Raw genomic sequence first — 27565 nt, forward strand, 5'->3', positions numbered from 1 at the left:
TGCGGCAGGATTCATTCCCTTTATTTCCTGGGATGATCTGGTTACTCTGAATCACACTGTATCCTGCCTGCCCTTGAACTATTTCCCATGAGAACTGGCTCCCTCAACACGGCTGGAAAGGCTGGGAATTCCCAGAGGATGGAACTTACTTTCTTTCCTCCTTCTGGTGCCTAGCCTAGGGAAGCCACATTCAGTGAATGCCTGCTGACCTTCAAAGGAGTGTGTGTGTGTGAGGCAGGGGAGAGAGAGAAAGAGAGAGACACAGAGAGACGGGGATGGAGGAAGGGAGACAGAGCGAGAGAACTGGGACAGATGAGGGTGAGAATGAACACATTCTGTTCTCACAAACACAAACCAAACTGATTGCTATCATTGAGGGAGAACTATCTGGATGGAAAAGGGGGTGAAGTGGGTGCCACAGTATACACCCCACAGCTCCCAGTCTACATCCACACTTACTTGAAACAGTAGCGGTAGTAGTCGTGGGGGTAGTCACTGTGGTCGAAGCAGCTACGGCAATGGTGGAAATAGCCGTGGCAGCAACCAGGGCTGGAGCAGAAGTGACAGGGGTGGGTGCAGTAGGGGGTGTGGACGTGGTGGAGGCGGCAGTAGTGGTGGTGGTAGATGTGGTTGAGGTGGCAGTAGTGGTGGAGGAAGCACCGCTGCCAGAATTAGCCTGTGCTTCTGACACCTTGTTTTCTGGGAGAGCAATTGAGATGAGAGAAAGGAGTCTGAGGAGTTTCTCAGTTAAGAGAGAGCTCCGGCGGATAACTGGGTGTGATAACATGTTCATGAGCTGCCCCAGTGGAGAGGCCTCGAGGCTGTATGGAGAGGTTTCCCCCTCCCCGCCAGCGCTCACTGGCACTGACTTCACGGAGTTCTTGCCTTTCCGGCTGACATTCATGTTGTCCAGTTTTACCAATAAGTCCCAGAAGTCTGTGCAAATGCCACTGCTGGAGGACTGTGAGGAGCATGGGCTACAGGCCTTACTGCCCCTTTCCCGATCACTCTCACAGTTTGTTTCTTTGGTCCGCTGCTGTGTGAAGTGGCTGGGAAATACCTGCCGGGAAAAGGAGGACAGGCTTGGTCTAGGACGTCTTCACAGAGGATGAGCCTTCCTGATAGGGAAAAGACAACTGGTTCCCAGACTCCTTCAAACAATTTTGGTAAATATTGGGGGATACGTCATATAAGAGTTTTATCCAACAGACAGTAAAGCAGCCTAGAGAAATGAATGAGGGCTTTGTAGCAATACAGACTCACGAGCAAACTTTTCCTGAGCTTTAGTCTCTGCACTTATAAAATGGAGAGGATAACTACACTTCCTTGCAAAGTTGTTGGAGATTAAACGACATGATGTATTTTGCACAGTGCCTGACACAAGGCAGGCCTTTGATAGATGGCAGCAATGCTTATTATTCAAAGAACACTAAATTCTAGGTCCAGCTCCATCACTTTCTAATCATAAGACAAAATGAATAAAATGTTCTGAATCCCAGGTTCTTTATCTGTAAAACAGGAATCATATAGCCCAGTTGTTTTGATGACTGAATAAGACAATACATAAAAATGGAAAAGAATGAAGAAAAAACCCCAGAAATACATAGGACAATCCCCTAGAAACAATACAGGGCTCAACACTTAAAATAAGAGCAAAAAGACACGCTAGCCTGCTTAGTGTTCAACTTTCACCCAGACTCTTGCTGCCACCCTTCTTCCATCCCCAGGAGTTGGGTTCGAAACCCTCACCTTGGCCAATTGAATGAGTGTATCCAAAACGTGTCTGCAGACAACAGGAGCAGCTTGGGGATGGATGTGGACGGTGGAGCCACCGCTTGCATGCTTCTCGGTATGTTTACGCCCCCCTGAACGCTGGATCTGAAATATATTAGTCCTGCAGCCTAGGGCTGCATCCATGGATACTGAGAGCCAGGAAAGCTGGTTGGAGCTCTTCGACTCCATCTTGTGTAGCAGGTCCAGGGGACGGTTCTCATGGCTACTTGACCCACAGCTCTTGCTCGACTTTTTGCCCTTTTCCTCACTTGTAGTGAGTTTGGGTGTTTCAATGCATAGCTCACTCTCACTGCTGCGCTGCAAGATGGAGAGCAGACTGCGGATGACCCAGTGGCGGGTCTGGGCATGGTAGCAGAGATTTCTCAGTACTCGGTGTAGACGGCTAGTATTGAGCTTTGGCTCATCCACAAAAAGTAGGACCAGGAGACAAGAAAGGGCTTCGTGGTCCAGAAGGAGCCGTCCTCGGAGGCGGAGGAGAGTATCTACATTACTGCCAGAAGGCCTGGAAACAGAACATGGTTTTTGGGTAACACTTCAGTGGCTAGAGCTCTGGGATTAGGCATAAGAATGGGGGAGGGGAACGAGCTGGGTATCTCCAAGGAGGCTTGAGAAAGGAGGGTGTCCAGTCCAAGGGCTCTTCATAGTAACAGCTGCCCTCTTGGGTGTCTACTATGTACCAGGCACTTTACAATGACTGTACATCATCCTTTCAGGGCTGCTGTACAGCTTAGAGAATCAACCCCCACCCCCACCAGCTTTTTGTTGAGATGGAGTCTCGCTCTGTCACCCAGGCTGGAGTGCAGTGGCGCGATATCGGCTCACTGCAACCTCCACTCCCCAGGATTCAAGTGATTCTCATGCCTCAGCCTCCCAAGTAGCTGGGATTACTAGTGCGCGCCACCACGCCCGACTACTTTTTGTATTTTTAGTAGAGATCGGGTTTGCCATGTTGCCTAGGCTGGTCTTGAACTCCTGGACTCAAGTGATCCACCTGCCTCAGCCTCCCAAAGTGCTGGGATTATAGGCGTGAGCCACGACGCCTGGCCGAGAACCACCCATTTTTGAGATGATAAACAAGAGGCTCAAACAGGTTAAGTGACTTGCCCTACATCACAAGGTGACTGAGAAGACAGCAGAGATTCCAGCCCAGGTATCATCCATCGACTGGTAAAATCTGACCATACCTAAGTCTAGGAGACAATGCTAGTTTCTGCCTTCTCTAGACTACCAGGAGTTTGTGGCCTTATAGGAACCAATCACTCCTTTCACACTGTGGCATGTCAGGTCCACTCTGTTTTAGCCTGGCTAACTCACTCCTCTATACTTCCCTAGCCTAGGTGTTACAAACTCAAGGCAGGTGGTTAGTTGTTTTACTACTTGCATGGGAGACAAGTGGTGTTCCTTCTTGTTAAAACCATAGTTAGCACCTGCTGCCGGCCTGCTTTTGAGATTGTGGTCTTTGGTAGCAAAACTAACCAAAAGGTGTAGTTTTCTGAACGGGGAGTCCAAAGATCTCGCTCTCTCACTTATTCAAGGAAATGGCTTAGAGAGACCATCCATCTTGCCTGTCAGGATTTCAGCTTCTCCACCTATAAAACTAAGGGAGCTGGGCTAATAGACTTGAGTGGTGATATGGTAAGGTAAAAATAGACAAAGGTACCTGTTATGGCTGCTGCTACCCCCCATCTGGAAGGTGCCACCTCTCTGCACAGCAAGGCGAGTATATTGGACCCCACGGTTGCCACTTAAGCGACTGGTGAAAGCTGGAAGGAAAGGAAAAGAAAACTGAGATTGTGGAGAGAGTGTAAACTGGATATAGGTAATACAAAGGTAAGAAAACATAGCCTCATCTGGCTAAAGCTTTCCAGAGCCCTCCCGCTTGCCTCCCTCTGTACCCGGGCTTCGGAGAATAGCAGAGAGTGCGGAGGTGCTACTGTGCCCAAACAGACGCTCATGCATGAGCTGTCGCTGCCGGGCTTCCTGCTCTCGTCTCAGGGCTTGAGCCTCAGCTGCAATGTCAGGTGGCATCACAGCTAACACGCTGTCCTCCATATCCTCTAGGACACTACGGCGCAGGTCTGAGGGCAGAGTCTGGATGAAGGTCACAGGGTCCATAGGGGTGTCTGAGCTGGCATTCTGTGCCAGTTCTCGTCGCTGCTGCTCAGCTCTCTGCTGTGCCAGTACCTATGGAGCAGAAAAAGTCAATGAGGGCATTTCTCCTGCCAGGCAGCCTGGCCCCACCACCTTCCCGCTCACATACTTCCTCCTGAATGGCTGGAGGCAGGGCAGCCAGAAACTCAGGGCTCACTTCAGTCACACCAGGATTCCCCACCACTGCAGGCGCTGAGCTATTTGTGGAGGGGGCCGTCCGGGTTGGTGGACGAATGCCTAGCTGGTTCTGTAGAACTTCCCGACGGATGTCATCAGGCAGGGCAGCCAGAAAAGAGGGGTCCACACCTTCAGGGAGACTGATACCTGAAGGGAGATATAACATGTAAAGGGATTCACGCCTTATTAATTGTTTGAGACGGGGTCTTGGTCTGTTGCCCAGGCTGGAGTGTAGTGGTGCAACCCTTGACTCACTGCAGCGTTGAGCTCCTGGGCTCAAGTCTTCCTGCCTCAGCATCTTGAGTGGCTGGGACTACAGGCATGCACCAAAATGCCTGGCTAATTTACATATATATGTTTTTGTAGAGATGGGGTCTCCCTATGTTGCCCAGGCTGGTCTTAAACTCTTGGCTTCAAGTGATCCTCTGACCTCTGCTTCCCAAATTTTCAGGATTACAGGCATGAGCCACTGCGCCCAGCCTCTCACACCTCTATTGGTGCCTAATATGTACTTGGAGAAAATAAACCCATGTCACTCCTTGAGGGAAACTAGTGTATATGTCTTCACTGCTTGCAAGACATGGGACACAGAGAAGGCCCACCCCACCTTCCCTGGGCTCAGAATAGCTTTTGTTATTTGCTAGACTGCATGCACTGTTACTTACCCTTTATAAATAACCTACCACGCAGATATCATCACCCCCTCGGTATCATTCATGATCACAGAAATTAAATAATGACCCTAGGTTGTAAAAGGTAGAAGTGGCAGAGTGGGGGAATTTGAGTGAGCCAAGATCAGTTTGACTCCTAAGGCTGGACCCGTTTCATTATGCCATACCAGCACCCCCCTTATTGTCAGTCCTCCCACATACATGCCCTCCATCTGAATGGAACTGTTTGGCTGGTGGGCATTTCCATGCCAAGGGCTGCTAGAAGCCAAAACAATCCCAGGACAACCTGGGCATACATGGAACTCACCTGCAAGGGGATCTTCTTCTTCACTGCTTGTTGAAGGCAACGGCTCTTCTAGGATTCCTCGGGAATCTGCTCCAGAAATGGCCACGGCAGAATCTCTGGTGGAAGAGCTCTCAGAGGATGCAGGTGGGGAGCTGAGGGAAATCACGCTCAGGTTGTTGTCTGTATTATGTCTTCTCGTTTATAAAACACTGCTACAATACCCCTTTCTCACAGAAACCAGGTTTATCTCCCCAGCATAACAAGCATGTCTATTAGTTGACAAGTATGAAATGTGCTTTGAAAGACCCTCCAATATATCCTACCCTTCTTTTGCCCACACATGCTTACCTGTCCTCAGGTGGCTGGGCAGATTCCCCTGACCCATCACTTCTGCCTTGCACTTCCGCCACAGCTGGTGGGGCATCCCCAGGAGTGGAGCTGCCTGCTCTGGGCTGCTCAGAACTGCCAGCTGCTGAAGTGTCACCCACAGCCTCCTCCAGGGTACAGGAAGCCAGGCTGCTTGTATCCATAGGAGAGCCTTCTAGCTGACTGCTGACAGCTGTCAGTGCATCAGAATCCTCAGCTCTCTCTGGGGAAAGAGAGGCTAGGAAGAAGTCACAGGGAGAGGTTAGGTTTCTATCTGGAACCGGGGCAAAATGACAGACAAGGTCTTTGATAGGGCTGCTTCCTTAGGGGCATCTCAGCTCAGACTTCTCACTTCTCCCTTGCTGTCCCCCTCTCAATCTCACTTTGAGATTTCTAAGGTTCACCTGAAGCCCTTTCTATCAATTCTTGAACATTTACTGTGTCCAGGCATGCCTGTGAAACATCTTCCCTAGGCAAACCAGGTAAGGGATTTTTTTTTTTGGGGGGGGGGGGGGGCGGAGATGGAGTCTCACTCTGTCACCCAGGCTGGAGTGCAGTGGTGTGGTCTTGGCTCACTGCAACCTCCGCCTCCCGGGTTCAAGCAATTCTCTGCCTCAGCCTCCCGAGGAGCTGGGATTACAGGCACCTGCTACCACGTCTGGCTATTTTTTTGTATTTTTAGTAGAGATGGGGTTTCACTCACCATCTTGCCCAGGCTGATCTTGAATTCCTGACCTCATGATCCACCTGCCTCGGCCTCCCAAAGTGCTTGGATTACAGGTGTGAGCCACTGCGCCCAGCCCGGATAAGGGATTTTTTCACTTTGATTCACTGCAGGCACCACTTGCACGTGCATATCCCTGTAGTTCTCTCTAAATAAACAAGGTTTCGGTAGGGTGCAGTGGCTCATGCCTGTAATCCAAGCACTTTGGGAGGCCGAGGCGGGTGGATCACCTGAGGTCAGGAGTTCCAGATCAGCCTGGCCAACATGGCAAAACCTCGTCTTTACTAAAAATACAAAAATCAGCTGGGCATGGTGGCGTGCACCTGTAGTCCCAGTTACTTGGGAGGCTGAGGCAGGACAATCACTTGAACCCGGGTGGCGGAGGTTGCAGTGAGCCAAGACCACACCACTGCACTCTAGCCTGAGTGACAGAGCGAGACTTTTTCTCAAGAAATAAATAAATAAAACTAAACTAAACTAAACTAAACTAAAATAAAACAAGGTTCCTTGAAAGAGAAAACTGACACCTTAAGGTCTCTCCAGAGAACTTCACAAGCAAGATGGTATAGAGCAGGGATGGCAAGCAGGTATCAATTTATCCTGTTGAAATACTGCTGAGAAGACTTTTGAGGCCCCATTTCAAACCAGTGAGAAATAGTGTCATGAGATAAACAGTGTCTGCCAGGAGCATGGGAGAGCTCTAAGTGTGGGGTGACATGCTTGCCATCCTGGAAACTGTGGAAGGAGAGAGACTTTAAAGTCAGACAGATCTGGATTTTAATTCTAGTTCAACCACTTATAGAGTGACTTGGGCTAATTATTTCATTTCTGAGTTTCAGTTTACTCATGTAAATAACACCATCGATTTTGGAGAGTTTTTTTTTCCCCCCAATAGAAATGGGGTCTCACTACGTTGCCCAGGCTGGTCTCAAACTCCTGAGCTCAAATGATCCCCCTGCCTCGGCCTCCCAAAGTGCTGGGATTATGAGCCACCATGCCTAGCTGGAGAGTTGTTTTTCAATAATAAGCCTGGGGTGATAGCCCAGAAACAGAGTAATTGCCTCAATGAACTGCTGGTATCATCACCAATATCATTAGACATTCAACTATCACCAGTTCAGGACCTCAACTTCACTTAAGAAAGTGAATGTGCAAGACGAGATCTTATTATTCGAGAAGTTGAACTCCTACTATTTCTCTCAAGCAAGAGAGCAAAGAGAAGCTACAAGGACATCCTTTCTTCCCTCGTTTCATCCTCCCCAAATGTTGAAATTCTACTCACTTATAGTGGGAGCTGGGGATAACTCCATCTGAGTTGTTTCTGCTTCCCCACTTGGCCTTGCGGGACCCAATTCCTCTGGCTCTACAGGCATCAATAGCTGTGTAGAGCTGCCCCCTTCTCCAGCTGGAGACTGCAGCTCCTGAGGAACCTCTCCCAAAGCTGGTGGGGTTGGGAGTGTTGGTTGCTGTTGTGAGGACTGCAGAGTGCCAAGGGTCTCCTTGGACTCAGATGTAGCTGCATCAGTTGAAGATGGGGTTGTTGGGTAGCTGTCAGGCATAGGCGTCCCATCTTTCTCGGAAAGAACAATAATAGTGGTTAAGGGGCAACCAGCCAATGATGAGGGGAGCCACCCCAATCAGCAAATGTGGCCTGATAAGTATCCCACCCAGCCAGTGATCATCCCCACAATGAAAATGCTCCAAGGAACATCTCTGGTCTGGTATACTAAGGATGAAGGTTAAGGCACAGTGCTATCTCTGTCCCAAGAATGCAAGAACTGGAGCTCTGACTCTGTGGATTCTAAGAATAAAATCCTTTCTGTGCCCTGCAGGTGGAAGGGGGAAGATTTCAGGCCATATAGGGTGAGGCTAAATGTCTCTGTAGGTACACAGAAAATCTAACTACCAAAATCCTATTGATCCTCCCACTTCATCTATTTGGAGCAAGAAATGGTCAGAATTTCGTTCAAAACTCTGTTTTTTATGGAGACAGGGTCTCACTGTTGCCCAGGCTGGAGTGTAGTGGCACAATCATGGCTCACTGCAGCCTTCACCTCCCGGGCTCAGGTGATCCTCCCACCTCAGCCTCCCAAGTAGCTGAGACTATAGGCATGTGCCACCACATCTGACTAATTTTTTGTATATTTAGTAGAGACAGGGTCTTGCCATGTTGCCCGGGCTGGTCTCAAACTCCTAAGCTCTAGCAATCCACCCGCCTCGGCCTCCCAAAGTGCTGGGATTACAGGCGTGAGCCACTGTGTCCAGCCCTTCAAAATCTTTTTTTTTTTTTCTGAGACAGAGTCTTGCTCTGTTGCCCAGGATGGAGTGCAGTGCCGTGTTCTCAGCTCACTGAAGCCTCCACTTCCTGGGTTCAAGCAATTCTCCTGCCTCAGCCTCCTGAGTAGCTGGGACTACAGGCGAGTGTCACCAAGCCTGGCTAATTTTTGTATTTTGAGTAGAGGCAGGGTTTCGCCATGTTGGCCAGGTTGGTCTCGAACTCCTGACCTCAGGTGATCTACCCGCCTCAGCCTCCCAAAAGTGCTGGGATTACAGGCATGAACCACTGTGCCTGGCCCAAAATTCTTAAAGTATGCTTTCCATTCCCTTGCGCACATTCCTGTTCTATTACTAAAAAATGCAATCATTACAGTTGAAGAATAGCAAAATGAGTTCATGCCCAAAGGTAAAATAATTATATGCTCCAATTAATGAAAGACAAGTCACTCTATAATGACATCTGCCTCACCCTAAACACCATCTGTCCCCTTCCATGTCTCTTTTCTTCCAGTCCAAATTATCCAAGGAACATCTACAACTTTGTCTGATGGAGGCAACACTGCTAAGACTAAGTGTGAATATGCCACACACCAGGGAAAGTAGTAAGTTGTATAGTTATCTTCTAATTGGGGCCTAATATCCCTACCCCACAACAATACAACTTACTACCTCACCCTGGCATGAGCAGAATCCTCTAATAAGGGCAGCAGGCAAAAGGCCATTTTACGTGGTGACAGACTCTTTTAAAGATCTTTTGCTAGATTAAGGGTACCAAGGCATCTACCCCACTTCACTGCTTTAAAAAATATTGTGCAGGCTTTGGTACAATCATTTTCCAACTAAGTGCGAAAGGAGACAGGTGTAGGGAGGCAGAAGAATGTTCTGAGGAAATATGGGTGGGGGAGACATATGATATCACATGAACCAACTGATAGATCACAAAATGGCTACTGACCATTGTTAAGAAGATCAGAGGGAATAGGAAACATACGGCAGTCATACCACTAAGCCCAGAGAGCTACCTTCATGAACAGCACACTATCCAAGACAATGTTCCTAGACTTTTAGATTCCACGGACCAATAAAATTTAATTAAAAAAAAGAACAAAAAGTAGAGACTAATGTAGGGGTTGCCAACTTTTAGTTTAGCCATGTAAGAAAAAAACATCCAATCAACATCATTTAATAAAAATATTTTGGTACCACAGAATTAGGAATATGATCTCTAAATACAATAACAGCCTTTTAAATGGAATAAATTCAGCTTTATGAAAAAGGCATTAAAGCTCCTTGATTTTGTTCGTTTCCACAGAGGACTGGCATTTGAGAACCACTGTCATCAGTTATTCTCATGAAGTGCCACACCATGGTGGTCATCAAAGGACCAGCCACTTCAAAGACGTACATGAACATACTGTTTCAGAGGACAGAGTTGCAGTCAGGAAATGAACAAGACACATGACCTCATTACCCATGCCAGAACGAAGTAGATAATGACCAGAACAAGAACCTGAACAGAGCCAGTCGGAGAAGTAGTGTACCACCGTGGGAAAGACAGTAGACTGTATAGTTATCTCCAAGATGGGGTATGACCCTAAAACTATACAATCTACTACCTCATCCCACAGAGCACCAGTGTCCATCTTCAGCCTATGTGGGCCAGCCACTCGGAACTATCAGGATAAAGAAGCAACCAATTAATTCGTAAGAAGGGAGAAAGGGAAGAAGAGTTACCTGAGAGATTCTGTTCAGTGGAGTCATTTGTCTTAGATGCAGTACACTGCAAAAAGAAGGGATAGACCAATGTGGGACTTTGCAAGCACTTAAGATAGAGGTCAACTGTAATAGTCACCATCCTCCACCCAGACCATCTAGGAGTTCAGTGATCTAATGGAGAATGCTTTGGCCATGTGACCAAAGGAAGGTGATCATTTCACTGTGCAAATATATGTCCAATTTCTCTATACATACTCAGGTTCAAGAATGGTTTGGGGCTGAGGGGGAAATAAACATGGAAGGAAAGGATAATAAAAACCCCCTTAGGAATGGGCATGATCATGATCATTTTAGCAAGAATTTCTTGGTTTCATCTATGTATTTTTTCCCTTCATGGGGCTTATTTTTTATTTTGTCCACTCTAGCCTTTTCAGTCATATGCTAGGTTCACTTATTTTTCATCCTGTATCATGTTTGAAACAATGTAACTGTGTATTAGGTAAAAAGTTCTATATAAAGATATCTGTTAGATCAACCTTGTTATTTTAACTGAACACTTCACTACCCTTATTTTTAATCTACCTGATTCCTTAACTGCTGAGTACGGTATACTAAAGTCTTTCACTCTCAAGTCTTATTTCTTTGTATTTCTATCAGTTTTTTCCCCCTTTTATATCAAGTGATACACTGTAATGTATAATTCTATCAACATTTGCTCAGACATTTAAGACTTCTGTCTGAGGTCCCAGAAGTTTCAGAAAAAAGTAGGTAACTTCCTTCTAAACCAAAATTATATTAGTGATTTTATACATGTGAGCCCTAGAAAAAAATGACATGTGGTGATGGGGTTCAGAGTACAAACATTTTCTCTGATCTGACACCTAGGCTGATCTTACTCAAATGATGGAATGGGGTCATCTCGGTAAGATTCCCCACACTGGCAGTTCACCGACAGAAATGGAAGTGGGCAACTAAGAGCATGGACTTAGACAAGGTTATTCTCCTTGTCTTGATGCTGTCCTTGGTGGTAGAGACTATGCAGTGTGACTGTTGAGTGAGAAGCCATTCTGCTTCTGGCTCCAGTTTTTCCCATGACACTGGAGAAATCTCCCCTCTAGGTTTGAATTCTTTCCCCTACAAACCAGGTGAACGTATGGTGAATTTGAAATAAAAAATTTCCCAGGTTCAACGTGAACGTTCTAGGATTCTTCAGTGATTCTTGGTGCCATGTGTATGCCAAAACCACATTACGGCAGACATAGTCAAAGATGAATCCTCCCAGCCCTTGGGAATCACCTGTGCACTCTGATCCCTGTTCTCCTTATCTTCTTTGCCTTTATCAGTTATCTTTGTTTCTTCCTCAGCCAGTTGTTTCCTGCGCTTTTCGCGCCTTTCTTCCAGCTCCTCATCCCTCAGGAATTCCAGGTGATTGACAATGGACACTTTAACCACTGTTTCAAAGAGGCAAAAATCAAAGGCTGCTCTGGTGGGGTCAGGGAGGAAGCCAAGAGGCAGAGCTTGTGGCCACAGAGAACCAGGGAAACAACTCTCCACATGTTTGCCCTAGCCCTGGAAGGCTCACTACTGCCCTGATAACCAAGCTGCCACGCACCTGAAACACAGTCATGCATGCTCTCAGCATCAAGAACTTTGCATTCTTCTGTCCAGCGGGTCAGGGCTGTGGGGATGCTGGACAGGGTTCCTGTAGGGAAAGCAAAGGGGAATGAGATTCTTGACCTTGTCAAGCATTAACTGATCCACCGATCCAAAAATTGCAGTATTTCCCTAAAAGGACCCAAGGTCTATCACAATGTTTAGAACATAACAAGTACCTAGAGACAATGAAGTTTTTGTTGCCCATGGCTAAGTCACTGAGTGGTTCTGGCTCCTATAAAATGGGGGTTTTCTATAGGGCAGACACTGTCTTGCTTTTCCTCAACAGGGAAAAAGTAGAATCTGACAAATTCTACCCTCCCTTTCACCACACAAACTTGCCTGCTTGGCTGGTAGCTGTGCTCTGATCATGGAAAAAGTCATCCAGCAGCTCATCATCAGAACGGGCGATGATGTGGACGTCATCGTTGCCTACCAGGAGGCGGGCCCGACCCCGGCTTTGTAGGGGAAGGCTGCTGCTCAGCTGAAGGATGTCAGCAGCAGCTGAGGGACCAAGCAACCTGTAGGGTAATGGTGGGTACCATGATCACTGTTAAGTCCAGAGGTGCCCTGCAACCTGTTACCATGAGATCCTCTTCATGCATCCTCTCTTAAATGCAGAACATGATTATAAACCTGATGATGTACACACAAGTCTACGTTATTTTTCTGAATACCACCCTGGTTTTGTACTTAAGTTGTATATTACTCCATAGTTCCTGGCACCAAGTGGGTGTCAATAAGCTCCCACGTGCCAGACACTGCGTCAGGTCACATTGCCTCCACTACACCCTCTCTGTTGTCTGTACACCAACCATTACAACATTTATATGCCTTTCTTTTATTTCTTAAGATTGTTTGTCTCACTAAACTCTAAGCCTGAGGGCAGGGATCTTGTCCCGTCTATATCTAAAGTGTTAAGTGCTTGGCATGAGACACTTAATAATCGCTAAATACATGCGCAGAACTATTGACATAATTTGGTATTCCCCAAAAGGCTGCACTCCCCAAAGGCTGCACATGTAATCCACAAAGAAATGGAACAAATACCTTATTTGTGTGTGTGACAAGAACATTAAGTGATGGAATATTTCCCCCAAGGTTAAGACAATGCTAAAGCACAGTGAAAATTCTTACAAGAGCTCCGATGAATCCAACAGATCTCTGTAACTCACCTCTGCAGTATAAGAGGAGGGTTGGGCTGGCGATTCCCAGGGTAGTGAACATGAATGGTGTGGCCAGTATTGGCCGTCAGCTGCCTTAGGGTCCTCTGACTGCGCCCGATGCCCTGGGTGAGACGAGTTGTTGAAGAGCCACTGCCCAGTGTCAGAGAACTGTGGTCTGCGTGGCGCACCATCAGTGGATGGGTGGTAGGGATATTTCCTGGGGATGGGGGGATGTCTGCTGCAAGGATAATATGTAAAAGGGTCAGTGTCAAAAAGAAATTTCTTCCATGTTTGTTCAAGCAGAATCATGTCTCCTGGGCCTTACTTCCTCACACGGAAACCTGAGCTTTGTCCTTTCTCCCTCATTCCCACAACTCATCTACAATCACTGACACTACCATAGCTTATGCCATCATCTCTCACTTAGATACTGCAACAGCCTCCTAAATAATACCTTCTCCCAATCCATTTTCCACACTACAGTCACAGTGATGCTTCTAGGCCCCTCAGATACATGCTGCTCCCTTCACCTTGAAGACTCCTCTCCTGCTTCTTTACCTGCTCTTCTGTTCTTGGCCTAAGATGTCACTTTCTCTGTGAACCCTGACTTCTACAGATTGGGTTAGATAACTCTTTACCTCTGTGCTCTCTTACTATACTGCAATGTAATGCCTGCTTAGTTATAATTCCTAATAAACCACTCCTATGAGGAACGAGGACTGTTTTCTTCTTTACTGCTGTATCCCTAGTACAGTAGGCACTCCTCAAATATTGTTCAATTTGCTGAATGGACAGAGGCTCAACTCTAAGGGAAACTGATGAAAATCACAAAAATGCAAAATAATCATAGACGTTATCTTGAAAGTTATCTAATCCAACCCATTTTTTTCTCGAACTTTTCATTTACAGGTGACAAACTGAGGCTCAAAGAGGTAAGAGATTAATTGGCCAAGAAAACAGACCAGAACAGTTCAGTGTTTTCTGCTACATCATGCTTGTGATTTAAGTTGTCAAGACCTGCCCTATCAAGACAGCTTGATTCTAAGAACTCGATTCTAACTTGACGCTAAAAGGGAAGTTTGACGCTGATGGGGGAGGAAGAGATTCACTCGTTCTCCCGAAAAGATGCATCCTGGATGAATAGAGTGAGTATGTTCAAATCTGCTCCCTAAAGCCAGGCTCAAAGGTGACCATTCAAACCCTCAAGATCTTGTGTTACGGACATAAGGATTATTGATTGCCCTGCCACTGTGGTGTGCACATGGGTGCCTGATGCAGTCAGCCTTGGTCTCTTTCTTTTTTTTTAATCAAGCAAATCATCAAGTTGTCCAGGCTCTAAAATGGCTGCCTATTTACTGAGGTGAAGGGAACAAAAGCAGCCTCTCACTATTCCTTCTCCTAAGTATACACTAATGAGACAGATGGATTCAGATATCCCTTGCCCCAGAAGTCAGCATAGGAAAAGAAGTGCTGTCTGTATCAGATCGGTTTGGTCCACTGCTTGGCTTACCCTAGAGAAGGGTATAAGAATCAAGAGAGAAAAACCCAGCTGAGCCCCTGTATCTTACTAGCACTGGAGAACATGTTGTCAAACTCAATGATGAGATCATCCTCCCGGTCAAAGCGCTCAAATCGGACCAAGGGAGAAGCGTTCATATCAGGATAATCCTCATCCAATTCCATCTCAGAGCCATCGTCGTCATCGTCTTCATCTCCCTCTTCACCTTCATCATCCTCCTTAAGGGAAAATAGGAGATGGAGAATTGCTGGAGGTAAGGGTTTTCTGAAGCCTGGTGCCATGGCCACATGTGCACATGAGGGAGGGAGACGCTGAGGCTAGCAACCCAGACTGTTGGTTTTCTGCAGCTCTATGTTCCCATGGAAGAGGTCATCTGAACCAACCCAAACGCAGTCCCCCCTCACCTGATCATCTTCCTCATCTTCCTCCTCCTCCTCCTCTTCATCCTGACTATCATCCTCATCCTCGTTACTGCCACTGCTGTCCTCTTCCTGAGTGTGCTCCTCCTCATCCTCAGGGTCCAGGATATTCATGGAATCTAAAACAAAGGGAGCACATTGGCGGACTAAACTGAGTAGCTAGAAAACAGGCTACTGTGCAGGCCAGCAGGCTGAGTGGGAAGGTGATGGGATATCTGACTCTATGAGAGGAAGAACCAGATCTGGGGTGATGTACAGACTTAGTGAGCCAGACCCGATTTCCTGAGAGTGCCAATCAATGCATCAACACACTGAGCAGGGTGGCTGAATGTGGAGGCTGGCTAGAGGGTGGTGCTTGAGGAGCCATGGTCTAGGACTTGGCCAAGTCTGCTGGTGCCCCCTTGCCTTTTCAGCCCTACTTTGCTATTGACTATATCCTGTTGGCAAGAGGGAACCTGGAGCGATGATAGCAGGCGGGTGAGAAGAAAGCGAACCAAGTAAGAAGTGACAAACTTTGGGCAAGCAGTAGTAACATGTTATTTGAAAAACTGGCTGCGGATAAAGTGGATGGTGTATGTCAGCGCATGCAGACAGATGCTTCCTTATTCTGCACATGTGGGCAGCTGCCTCCAGGAAAACCCTAGTGTAGTGTCTGTCAGACGTGCAGGGCAAGAAGGGAGGCCTTTCTGGCCTCGGCACTCTCACCTTCTCGGTTGGCCTGCAAGGTGGAAGCTTGGCTGAGGTTGGAAGGAGCTTCATCCATCAGCACGTCCTCTTGTGATTCATCCTCTCCACTTCTGCTCACTGAAGGTTACAGAGCAGAGCCTTCACTGAACAACAGAGGACTTCCCTTTCCAGACTGGGTGCGTCTAAAGTAGCTACATACACCTAGCAGATATCCACTTTTTTTTGGATGAGGGAGAAGACCTGGATTGTCTGCTGTCAGCTAGCTAGGTGAGCTTGGCCAGTCACTTTACCTGTCTGAGTCTCAGTTTCCTCATCTGTAAAACAGGATGATCACATCTGCCCTGCCAATCCCACTAATTGTGAAACCACAGAGGATACTGGGTATAAAAAAGCTTTGTAAAACTTAAGAATACATGTCTACTTCCATTTATCCTTTGATTTCCTTGATCAACAAAGTAAAAACAAGTAACACATACACCCTCAGAGCCAGGTGACAGTAGGGTACCTTTGCCATTTTCCCTCTGAAATTTATAAAGGGCCACCCTCAGGGAATGATCATTCTTTTTACACTACTGAGACTCAGGGGCAGAAAGCCCCTGGACTTCATTGAAGAACTGAAAGGAAGCGCTTTCTCACCCTACAGCCTCCTCTAGGCCTCCATGAATAAACACTCTTTTGATGTGCTTGATATATCATCTGTATCAATGGCCACTCCCACCACCTCCCCCACACAGGCAACACTTCAGACTGCCACAGGCCTGTAGACGTCTTGTGAATTTCTCATCTGTAAGACCGTCAACATCAAGACAAGCAGCGATCTAGGCTGGCTATGAGCCCTTAGGCAGAGCTGAGCAAGCAGATGATGAGAAAAAGGGTCCTCCCAAGAGAGACTGAGGCAAAGGAAGAGGCTATACTCAGTTCTGGGGCTCTCACCTATAATTGTACTGTTCCCAGATCCGCCATCCCTCTCAAGCAACTCATCTATCAGGTCCTCCAGCTCATTCTCAACCTGGAGAGAAATAGAACATATATATGGATGCACACAAGTCTATCATTGTGCTAGCACCGAAACCCTAAAAAAGGCCAGCAAAGGAGCATACATTTCTAGGATAACATGTGACAGAGGATGTTACGTGAAACCACACATTCGGTGCTAATTAGCACAGAAACTACCACGTGCTACCAATCCACAATCAGACTATCCTTCAAATGGGTCCATCCCAGTTATCTGATACTGGGTTGTCTTTATACTGTCCAGGAAGACATAATAGATCTCTTTAAAGCCAGCAGCTTAGGACCACAGGCCCAATTTCTTACCCAATGCTACCAGCTCCAGAAATTACAATGCTTTCCTTTAGGGTCTTTGGAAGACTCTGTTTTAATGCCCCAGCAAGAGCTGGTGCTATAGGCATAAGGTGGTGTTAAGGAGCTTCCAATAATGACCAGAGCCAAAGTAAATCAAAGACCCGGGGCCCAACAGTCTCAGGCCAGCTTTCTACTTCAACATTTCACCTGTGCCTAAGTTTTCTGGTTGGGATCTATATCATTTCATAGTACATGGCATCCTGGCCCTGCCCCCACCCCTCTTTTAATACAGTACAAACACATTTACTGAGCATCTACTAAGCATATCACCCATGCTCCTCTGCAAAGCAGCCAGCATTGAGGCAAGGATCTAAAGTACTCACCCACCCACACCACCTGGCAAGGGTTTGGTTCAGCGCCGCAACAGGGAAATGCTGGGTGATCTGCCTCCCTACCTGCATCTCTTGTGAACTGAGCACCTCAGGCTGCCCAGCAATCACCACTGAGTCGGTTTCAGCCTCCCCATCCATGATATCCCCATCTGCCACCTCTGTCTGAGTGACATCATGATCCTCCTCCTGCACTTCTGCTTCCCCAGGCTCGCCTGAAACAATCAACCAACCAGCAAAATAATCAAAGAGTGCCTATGTGCTGGGCACCATGAGGCAAGCGCAAAGACAATAAGGTCCCTTCCTTGGGCAAGTTTGTAAGTTCTCAGAGAATAAACGAATGGGTGACAAAGGAAAAGACAAGGCTACGTGTGAGGATAGCCAAACAAGGCTGCATTTTGAAGGAATTCTTTGTGGGGCAGATTCCCACGCCACTATGACAGATCTCTGGAAGGCCAGCAAGTTCCCAGGGAAACACCACCAAGCCAGAACAGTTGTGATCCCAGGCCCATAAAGCAACTACTCCCACCCCTCCAGCTCTCCAGTCCATTGGCTCTGATTCCCTACCTGGATCCTGCTGGTTGCTACTGGAATCTTGAGAGGCTCCTTGGGCATCCTGCTCAGACTTGTTCTTGCTAGAAGCACTCTTGCTGCCAAAAAGGCTACTGGGCTGGTTCACAATCCGGGAAAGTGTTTCCAGAGGCTTCAGAGCAGCATTGACTGTGTTGGCCATGTTGGGACTGAGATAAGGGAAGAAAGAGATGGACTGAGCACAGAAATACTAGGTGTCTATCTTCTAAGTGACACTAAGCTTCTTACAATGGAATCTACCAAGAGAAAAGGGGCATAAGGTCATACACTCTACTTTTGTTTAGAAAAAAAAAATTTGACTTAAATGTCTTCAAGGAACCCACCCTAAAAGCAAGAGTTAAATCAATGCCATATTTCATGGGGCCATGGAAAGCACATGAGTAACAAATTCTTGACTGGAAATCAGAATGTATTCTGGATGACCACATGCAAGCAATCCACTTCTCAGATGTACTCAGGATTTTTTTTTTTTTAAACCACCAGCATTTAGTCCCCAAACCCTAAGAGCTCAAAGGAAGGAACACGATAAAAGTTCTTTCTTTTTTTTTTTGGAGACAGGGTCTCGCTGTGTCACCCAGGCTGGAGTGCATTGGCACGATCTCGGCTCACTGCAACCTCCACCTCCCAGGCTCAAGTGATCCTCCCACCTCAGGTTTCCAAGTCGCTGGGACTACAGGCGTGAGCCACCATGCCCAGCTAATTTTTCTATTTTTTGTAGAGATGGGGTTTCGCCATGTTGCTCATGCTGATCTCGAACTCGTGAGCTCAGGCAACCTGCCCTCCTTGCCCGGCTGAAAACAGTTTGAAGTCCTGTGAATTTCAAATTATACTCTGTAGGGCTTCCTAGAGTTCAATAAAAGTACAGCAGGGGCTGCAGTTGGAGGTGTGGTGTGATTTCTAAGTGTAATAAGGTGTGTGAGACCAACCAGGTGCCCACTAACACCAGAGTAGCTCTGCTTTTATCTGCTTTATGTGTGTATTTATGTGTGAGTCTATGTATGTATGTATGTATATGTGTGTGTGTGTGTGTGTGTGTGTATATATATACATACATATATATGCTCACTAGTAGTACCAAGATGGCAGTCTCTGATATCACATCACACTAAAAGTAACCAAGACTCGTCAGAACAAGTGATCCCAGGAATAGGGCAAGGAAGGGATAAGGTAAGCCTGGGATATCTCATTGTGCCAAAGAGCTTTCAAAAATTAATGAGACAGCTGGGCGTGATGGCTCACGCCTGTAACCCCAGCACTGTGGGAGGCTGAGATGGGAGGATTACTTGAGCCTAGCCTGAGCAACATAGTGAGACCCTGTTTCTATAAAGAGGAAAAACAATAACAACAAAAATGGGGAGAAAAAATTAATGGGATCATTACCACAGGCCCAGCTGAGTATCAAAAAGAATAATGATAGTAATGGAATTATTCATTACAAAGTGGAAATCTAACAGAAACCACCCTCCCACCTCAGCCTCCCAAGAAGCTGGGACTACAGGTGTACATGCCCAGCTAATTATTGTATTTTTTTTTTTTTTTGCAGAGACAGGGTCCCACTATGTTGCCCAGGTTGGCCTCGAACTCCTAGGCTCAAGTGATCCACCAGCCTCAGCTGTGATCAAATTTAGCATCACAAGTATTGGGACCAAGTGGTATTCACCTGTCTCCTGACATGATGTGAGAAGGGCAAATATCACCCATGTAGTATTTTTGCCAAAAATGTTTAACCTGACCCTAACCATTAAGGGAGCAATTACATCAATGTAGACTGTGAGATGTTCTATAAGACATCAAGCCTGGATTCATCAAAACAGGAAAATGTCATTAAAAAAAAAAAAAAAGAAATAAAAGAAAAATATGACAACCAAATGCAACATGTGATACTCACTGAATCCTGGATCAAAACACTCTCCCTCAGAGTATAAAGACATAATTGAAATAACTGGGAGTATGTGTATATAAAACTGTATAAATTTAGTATTATTATATTATTGGTAAATTTCTTGGATATGACAATGGAACTGTAGCCATATAAGGGAATATTTATTCTTAGGAGACAGATGATCAAGTACTTAGAGGTAAAGTTTTACAGTGTTTGCAACCAATTTCAAATGATTCAGCTCCTGAAAGGGCAGGAAGGGAAGAAATAAAGCAAAATGTTCAGCAGTGGTTAATCTAGGTAGACACATGGTATTCATTACAGTACTGTGAGTCTGACATTTATAAATGTTTCAAAAAACTGATAGGTTTGTAGCAAAAGGACAATTTAGTCATCTTGAAGGGGCCACATAGGTCAAAGGTATAATAATTTGAGCATGAAAAAGTGACTGCAGTGATCCAAATAAATTCAATCACTAGTTTAAAAACAAAACAAAACAAACATGAAAAGTCGAGTCCATAATACGACTTAAAAAATAGAAAGCCAGAAAAAAACCCTACATTTGAATCTCAAATGTAAATAGAAAATTAAGTTTTTATACTGCCTTTCTAATAGAAATATTTTAGCACAACCAGACATTCCCTGTGAGGCTAACACAGAAAAATGCCAGTTAATAATGTATTCGAAATGAGAAATTAGAAAGCTTTTATTCATAAGCCTCAAAGAAATTAATTGACCCAGGCAAGAATTATCAACTGATGTTAAGGCTATTATTTAGGTATATGATTGATAGTGTAGACATTTGTAAAGTGCCAAAATAACAACAGAGATGACTTTCTAGTAAGAAGAAAAAGTGACAATTATCATGGGAGATGTGTCTCCCATGATACAATATGAGCTATACATCACCTAGGCTACACATTTCAGCCCAAAATGTTTAAACTACTTCAATAAGCCTCTAAAGCCTCTAGATCTAACCAGAAGTTTACAGAAAATATCAGGAAGTAAAGGATTAAGTTAAACTACACTGCAAGGAAGCAACTGCACCAATTTTAGAAGGCAAAAACATGGTCACTTCAACAAGCTAGAATCATGAACAACAAGAACAAAATAAAGATCAAAATAATTAAAAAAAAAATTGTATTAGAATAAGAGAGGTTCAGAAAACATAGCCAGACGTAATACAAGTCCTTAATTGGATTCTGGTTTGGAGAAAAACGCTTAATTATGGATTTGGGCATTAGGTAGGATGAAATTTATTTTCATAGCAAGGAAGTGACCAGTAACTGAAAATAAAAACGAAAATGCCCCAAATTTCCCCCAACACAATAGCATGTATCATATAGTATCATGTTAGTAAAAAATACATTATTTATGCATGCAAAGAAAAACACTGAATAATAAACCAATAAGGTAATCATGGTATCTGGGTGGTAGGAATACAGTGTCTACTTCTTATTTTTAGTCATCTGTATTTCTTATAATATACATATAATCTTCTAATAAGTGGTAATTTTTAAAGTGGGGGGAGGCTTGAAAAAAAAAATCACTATTATAGTTCAACTCTTGAGTTTATAGCAAGTAAGAACCAAGGCTTCAAGAAAGACAAGTGCTAAAAGCCACAATAAGAAAGACTTGGGTCTCCCACTTGTACCCAAAGTTTTCCCACTACACCAGCTACCTCCACATCATTCATGTAGTGAGGCTGAAGAGAAGGAAAAGCCTGGGGCTGGGGCATGATTTTACCTGGACAGGTCTAAGCTGTGAGGTACTCTGGCCAGGTCATTAACCAGTCCCTTCTTCAGGAAAAGCCGAATGATGTTGTTCATGCCATTGTGCTGGGTCTTCGCTGTGGCACTGCTGTAGAAGCTGGAGGTGGAGGGGCAGGACTCCATGATAGTACTGATGATACACATCACTGCCTGAAGCCTGGGAGAGAAGTTTGACATCTCTATCATATGAATATAGCCATTTCTCAGGCCAAGTCTTCACAAAATAGCCTCAGATAACCCTCCTGTAACTTTTGTATTTCCTTCTGGAAATAACATCCAAACAAACAGGTGAGAACACACCCCCTAAGGTGATAGCATTCATTTTCTCTTTCTTAGACAAGGTCTCACTCTGTAGCAGGGTGGAGTACAGTGGCGCAATCTTGGCTCACTGCAACCTTCCTGGGCTGAAGTGACACTCCCACTTCAGTGTCTACTCGGGAGGTGGGACTACGAGTAGCTGGGACTACGGGCACGTGCCACTACACCCAGCTAATTTTTTGTAGAGACGGGGTTTTGCCATGTTGCCCAGGCTGGTCTTCAACTCCTACTCCTGGGCTCAGGCAATCCACCGGCCTTGGCCTCCCAAAGTGCTGGGATTACAGACGTGAGCCACCGTGCTCAGCCCCTACTTTAAATAAAATTTAAAATATAAGATCAAATAACCTGCTCAACTTCCCTGAAGACCCTAAAAATACACTTAACATTTCCCTTTGTTTTCTCTAGGTTTACCCACTTACTCTAATGGTAATCAGTGTTCTGGGTATTTTCAACCGCCACAACTATTTGAGCGGACCAGAGAGTATATGATGCCAGTATGACAAGAAGTTTTGTTCAAGTGCAAAACCACCCAAGGACTAAGAAAAAGAATAAGGGGATGTTCTTGGCTATTAGCCCTGGGACAGGTATGAATCTTACCTGGCATGTTTCTCTGTACTCTCAGCCATAGCCAGTGCCCGTCCCAGGGCTGCTTTTACTTCATTCACTAGGGCCACCTGGGCATCTGTGCCACTCCCTGCAGCAGCCAGGCTTGCGAGGAACAGGCGGGCCAGGGCAGGGGTGTCCTTGTCTTCTGCATTCTGGGTATGTGGGAGCAGGTGGTCCAGAACAAAAGCTAGCACACTGCAGTCCTGAAAAGTCATGAGTCACGACATTTACTTACAAGCACAATTATGCCATATCATTTGCACAGGATCAAAGATACACACACACATAGTATTTCCTTAAGTCACCCAATGAGTGATTATTAGGTCCACTTTATAGATGAAGAAGCCAAGGCTCAAAGATACAAGCAAGCAAGGAGCAAACCCAGATTTTAGAAAACTTCCAAATGCCACCCATTTCCCACTGTACAGCTTATACACTGTTATGTAGATGTCATGTATTTTTAAAAACTTTTTTTAAAACTTTATTTTTATTAAAATGTTTTTAAGGAGATGAGGTCTTGCTATATTGCCCAGGCCAGAGTACAGTAGCTATCACAGGCATGATCATCGCACACCACAGCCTCAAACTCCTGTGCGTTTGTTCTCACACCTCAGCCTCCCAAGTAGCTGAGACTACAGGCATGTGCTATTGCACCTATCTTAAAATATTTTTACATGTGATATTTAATAGAACTACTTACAGCAAATCTATAAATAGATAAGTATTTTCTCATTTGATAAGCGGTAATCTGAAGCCCCCTAAAAAAGTGGCTTGCACAAAAGAATTTAATCAAGGGCTGAGGATTCAAACCTTGATTCCTAATTAAGTGCTATAAACCCTTCAGTGTTCAATTAAATTGAAATTATTTACTGACACCTACAATGTGCCCAGGACCCTGTGCTACAACAGAAGCTGGTAAGAGCTGAGCAAGAGACAGCAGAGTCACAGAAACTAATATGCAAAAATATTTAATGCAAGGTTATTTAAAATAACGAAAAAGGCTCAATAGAGGAAGGAAATTAAGTCAGACTCTTCTTTTTTCTCTAACTATAATTCCTGCCTAGACAATTCCTTATCTTAGAAACAAATTCTGTTGTCATTCAAGCAAATTTTGGATGAAAATACACTGAACATTTTTGGAACTACATAGGTGACAGTTGCACAACACTGCGAATGTACTAAATGCCACTCAACAGTACACTTTAAAATGGTTGACTTTATGTAAATTTTACCTCAATAAAGAAAATGCATTGAATAATTTGAGAGTCTGAGAAACTGAATAAAGTGACCTTGTCAAAACAAAACAATTAGAAATAACAATTTCCCAGTAGTGAATACATACAAAGTTTAAACTATTTTCTCAATAACCACGTAAAAAGGACTGAGCTTTGGAATCACAGCCCTAGCTTCCAATTTTAGCTCTGCTACTCTGTAGTATGGTCCCAGGCAAGTTACTTACCTCTTTGAGCCTTCTCTCCTCTATTAAAGAGATCACTATCAACAACCTTGCAGTGTGGAGGTGAGGATTAACAATAGTATTTATAAAGCACTTACCAGTACCCAGTACTGGTAGGTCACTGGACACATATGAGGCAGATACTTAATAAATTTGTAATTAAATATCTTAATCCACAGGTAATGCTATTATAAATTATGAATGCAACTGGCATAAATGAGTTAAAGCTTTGAAATAAAGCCTGGCTAGGTGTGATGGCTCATGCCTGTAATCCTAGCACTTTGGGAGGCTGAGGCGGGAGGATCACTTGAGGCCAGAAGTTTGAGACCAGCCTGGGCAATATAGCAAGACCTCAAAATATAAAATTAGCTGGGCGTGGTAGCATGTGCCTATAGGTCCCAGCTACTTGAGAGGCTAAGGTGGGAGGATCACTTGAGCCTAGGAGTTCAAAGCTGCAGTGAGCTATGATTGTACCACTGCATTCTAGCCTGGGAGACAAAGTGAGACTCTTAAAAAAAGGAAGCCTATTTATGTATTTATAGGACTTATGTCCAGAATATATTTTAAAAAACTCAATCGGAAAATAGAATAAAAGAGCTGAACAGACATTTCCCAGAAGAGAATGAACAAATGGCCAATAAAGACATGAAAAAAATGGTCAACAGGGAAATGCAAATTTTAACTATAATGCAATACCACTACAAACCCATTAAAATTGGTAAAATGAAAAAACACCAACTGTTGATCTCCCATATGCTGTTGGTAATAATATAAACTGACCTGGCCACTCTGGAAAACTTTTAGCATTAGCAGAACAACTATCATACTCTAGAGCTCAGCAATTCTTACTCTTAAGGCATATACTACCCAACAGAAATTGGGTAGTTCACGAACTTATACATATTCATAAGAATGCTCATAGCAGCACTATTTGTGATACCTCCAAAGGCAAAATTACCCAAATGTTTATTAGCAGTAGAATGGGTAAAAGATGTATTTGTTTTGGTACATGGTACATTCCACAGTGGAATTTTATACAATGAAAATAAACTTCACCTGCACACAAAATGAATCCTGCAAGTATGTTAAGCAAAAGAAGCCAGGCAAAAAAGAGAGTACATTCTATAAGATTCCATTTACATGAACTACAAAACCAAGTTATGGCACTAGAACTCAAGATAATGGTTATCTTGAGTGAAGGTGAAATGGTTGGGAGGAGATGCACTAAAGAACAAGGAGGGCAGCTTCTGGGGAGCTTGTAATGCTTTATTTAACTTGGTTAGTGGTTACCTAGGAAAAATAGACTATTTAAGATTTGTGTATTTTTCTATGTATATTAAACTTGGATTCTTACTTTAATAAAAATAGCTTTAAAAATGGCAGTTGCTTTCAAAGACTGCAACACTAGTGCCCCTACTCACTCTCAGACCCTTTTGCCACTTACTAACCATAAAATTACAATGTGATCCACAAAACAAGGCACCCTTACGGGAAAAAATATTTGGGCACCCATTTTACATATGTGGGAACATGTGATATAGTTTCTCAAAATGCCCCACTCACTTAAAAAATCTAACCTGAGGATAATCCCGCATCAGGACACTTCATTCTTTTCCACAGCTCTACTAATGAACATTTAAGGCTTTTCCTTTATTTTTATTACCAATACTGCTACCACATCTGGTGTCTTTGCACATGTGTGAGTACATCTGCAAGATAAACACCTATATTCTTATTTATATGGTTTATTCAACTGTCCTTTAGACACTTTTACTTAGATGCCCCACAGATACTTCTCAAAACTCCTCATTTTCTCTTCAAACCTTCCCCACCCCATTCTATTTTCTTGTTAGATGCTAACCCATAAAAGCAATTTTAAAAAACCCCACAAATCAAGAAACATCCTTGAGTCTTAATTTCCTTTTTCATCTTCCAAACCCAATTCTTGTCCATTTGTACCTTAAAAATGTTTCTTCAACTCACCCATTTTCCTCCAACTTCACCAAGATCGTACGTTACTAGATTACTCTATCAGATTCCTAACTGTTCTCTCTGACTCCAGTCTTCCCTCTTCAATCTCCACAATGCAGAACAAGGGACTTTCAATAGAACAAATCTCATTAACTCTCTCTCTCAGTGAACCTAATGAAAAAAGGCCTAGCTCTTTCAAGTTTTTTCTGAGACGGAGTTTCGCTCTTATCACCCAGGCAGGTGTACGATGGTGTGATCGTGGCTCACTGCAATCTCTGCCTCCTGGGTTCAAGTGATTCCCCTGCCTGAGCCTCCCGAATAGCTGGAATTACAGGCGCCCGCCAGCACGCCCAGCTAATTTTTTTTTGTATTTTGAGTAGAGATGGGGTTTTGCCATGTTGGCCAGGCTGATCTCGAACTCCTGACCTCAGGTGATCTGCCTGCTTCGGCCGCCCAAAGTGCTGGGATTATAGGCGTGAGCCACCGCACCCGGCCTTGCTTGTCTGAAGATGCCTCTTCTCACTCATTACTTGGGTTAGCACTTAGCATACACAGCTTCCCAGCAGTGTCTGACACAGGCGGTACCCAAATGATGGAACTACAGTATAACATCTTAAACAGAAGTTGGAAATATTACCTCTTTGATCAGTTCAGACTGGCCCACAGTGTAGCTGTAGTTGGCAATCAGGGTAGCAATACCAACATAGGACCTCACCAACTCTGCCAGAAGACGAAGGATAGTGGAGGTAGGCATTAAAGGTTTGCTGCCCTTGCCTTTCTGTTTGCCTTCCTCAGAGGCCCGGTCCCCTTCTTTATCTTTCTTCCCATCTCGAGACTCCTCTGGAGTTGAAGCTGTTGAGAAAAGTCAAACACTGGTTCAATTCCACACTGGAACAGTGGCAAAATCAAGTCTTAGGTGGAAAAGAATGCTATTTCTCCTCCACTTTAAGCCACCTGTACAAACTGAATGCTCTCGTGACACTGCAGTGGAAGAGCAGAGAACCAGGATAACTCAGGTCTCAGATGTATGTGGTTACAGTACAACAGGGATGCTTTGCCCAACTATTTGTGCATCTCCCTCCATTTCCCTCCTTTTACATACTCCAGAAATACTCTAACAGTTCTTCAAACACGTCTTGCACCCTTACTTCTTTCTTCCATCTGCCTGGCACACTTTTATCTAGTTCAGCTCAAATGCTGACCTCCTCCATAAATGCTTTCCTGTCTCATCTAGACATACTGTGAGATACTTTACGTGTCCATTATATCTTATCCAAGTATGCCTTCATTCTGGCAGTTATCCTGCATTATAACTCTTGCAGGTCTCAGTCACTAGACAAAGTTCTTTAAGTACAGGGAACAAATCTGATCCATTTTGGTGCCCAATATAGTCTGCCACATAGTTGGTAATACTTCCCTTGAATCAGCACCATCATCCACACTATACACTACATATGGCCAGTAAATACAGTAAAATGAGTTAACCAATTATTTCACTAATATTAGCCTTTTAAATTTATCTCCAGGAACTAGTATGATTTTAAACAAAATGTCTCCTAAATTGGATCTCAAAGACCTTTCCTATCTAAGGAGAAGCAGCTCTTTAAAGGTCTCATTAGACTTACTCCCAGGGACATTTTTCTAGTTCATGGTGAGTAGTCAATGGGCTCTG

At 44.6% G+C, this 27565-nt stretch overlaps 1 protein-coding gene across 26 annotated transcripts in view; it reads right to left on the reverse strand.

The window, feature by feature from the left end:
- The window catches only part of HUWE1 (HECT, UBA and WWE domain containing E3 ubiquitin protein ligase 1), a 150822-nt gene that overhangs the window by 14345 nt on the left and 108912 nt on the right, over nt 1-27565 (reverse strand). For 24 of the 26 annotated variants that reach the window (XM_054472398.2, XM_054472385.2, XM_063660059.1 and 21 more), the window contains 22 exons: nt 26531-26745; nt 22458-22669; nt 21517-21699; nt 17868-18040; nt 17367-17515; nt 16540-16615; nt 15625-15723; nt 14905-15038; nt 14550-14718; nt 12991-13219; nt 12158-12336; nt 11775-11864; nt 11459-11613; nt 10181-10226; nt 7452-7739; nt 5428-5683; nt 5101-5231; nt 4055-4269; nt 3690-3978; nt 3455-3557; nt 1750-2296; nt 460-1060 (listed from right to left, as the gene is read on the reverse strand). In XM_054472398.2, the coding sequence (XP_054328373.1) occupies nt 460-1060; nt 1750-2296; nt 3455-3557; nt 3690-3978; nt 4055-4269; nt 5101-5231; nt 5428-5683; nt 7452-7739; nt 10181-10226; nt 11459-11613; nt 11775-11864; nt 12158-12336; nt 12991-13219; nt 14550-14718; nt 14905-15038; nt 15625-15723; nt 16540-16615; nt 17367-17515; nt 17868-18040; nt 21517-21699; nt 22458-22669; nt 26531-26745 (4539 nt within the window). The remainder of the gene's footprint in view (nt 1-459; nt 1061-1749; nt 2297-3454; nt 3558-3689; nt 3979-4054; nt 4270-5100; nt 5232-5427; nt 5684-7451; nt 7740-10180; nt 10227-11458; nt 11614-11774; nt 11865-12157; nt 12337-12990; nt 13220-14549; nt 14719-14904; nt 15039-15624; nt 15724-16539; nt 16616-17366; nt 17516-17867; nt 18041-21516; nt 21700-22457; nt 22670-26530; nt 26746-27565) is intronic. The other 2 variants (XM_063660057.1, XM_063660056.1) reach the window with 1 other exon arrangement.

This window comes from Pongo pygmaeus, chromosome X (genome assembly GCF_028885625.2).
Source record: "Pongo pygmaeus isolate AG05252 chromosome X, NHGRI_mPonPyg2-v2.0_pri, whole genome shotgun sequence".
NCBI classification, from domain to species: domain Eukaryota; kingdom Metazoa; phylum Chordata; class Mammalia; order Primates; family Hominidae; genus Pongo; species Pongo pygmaeus.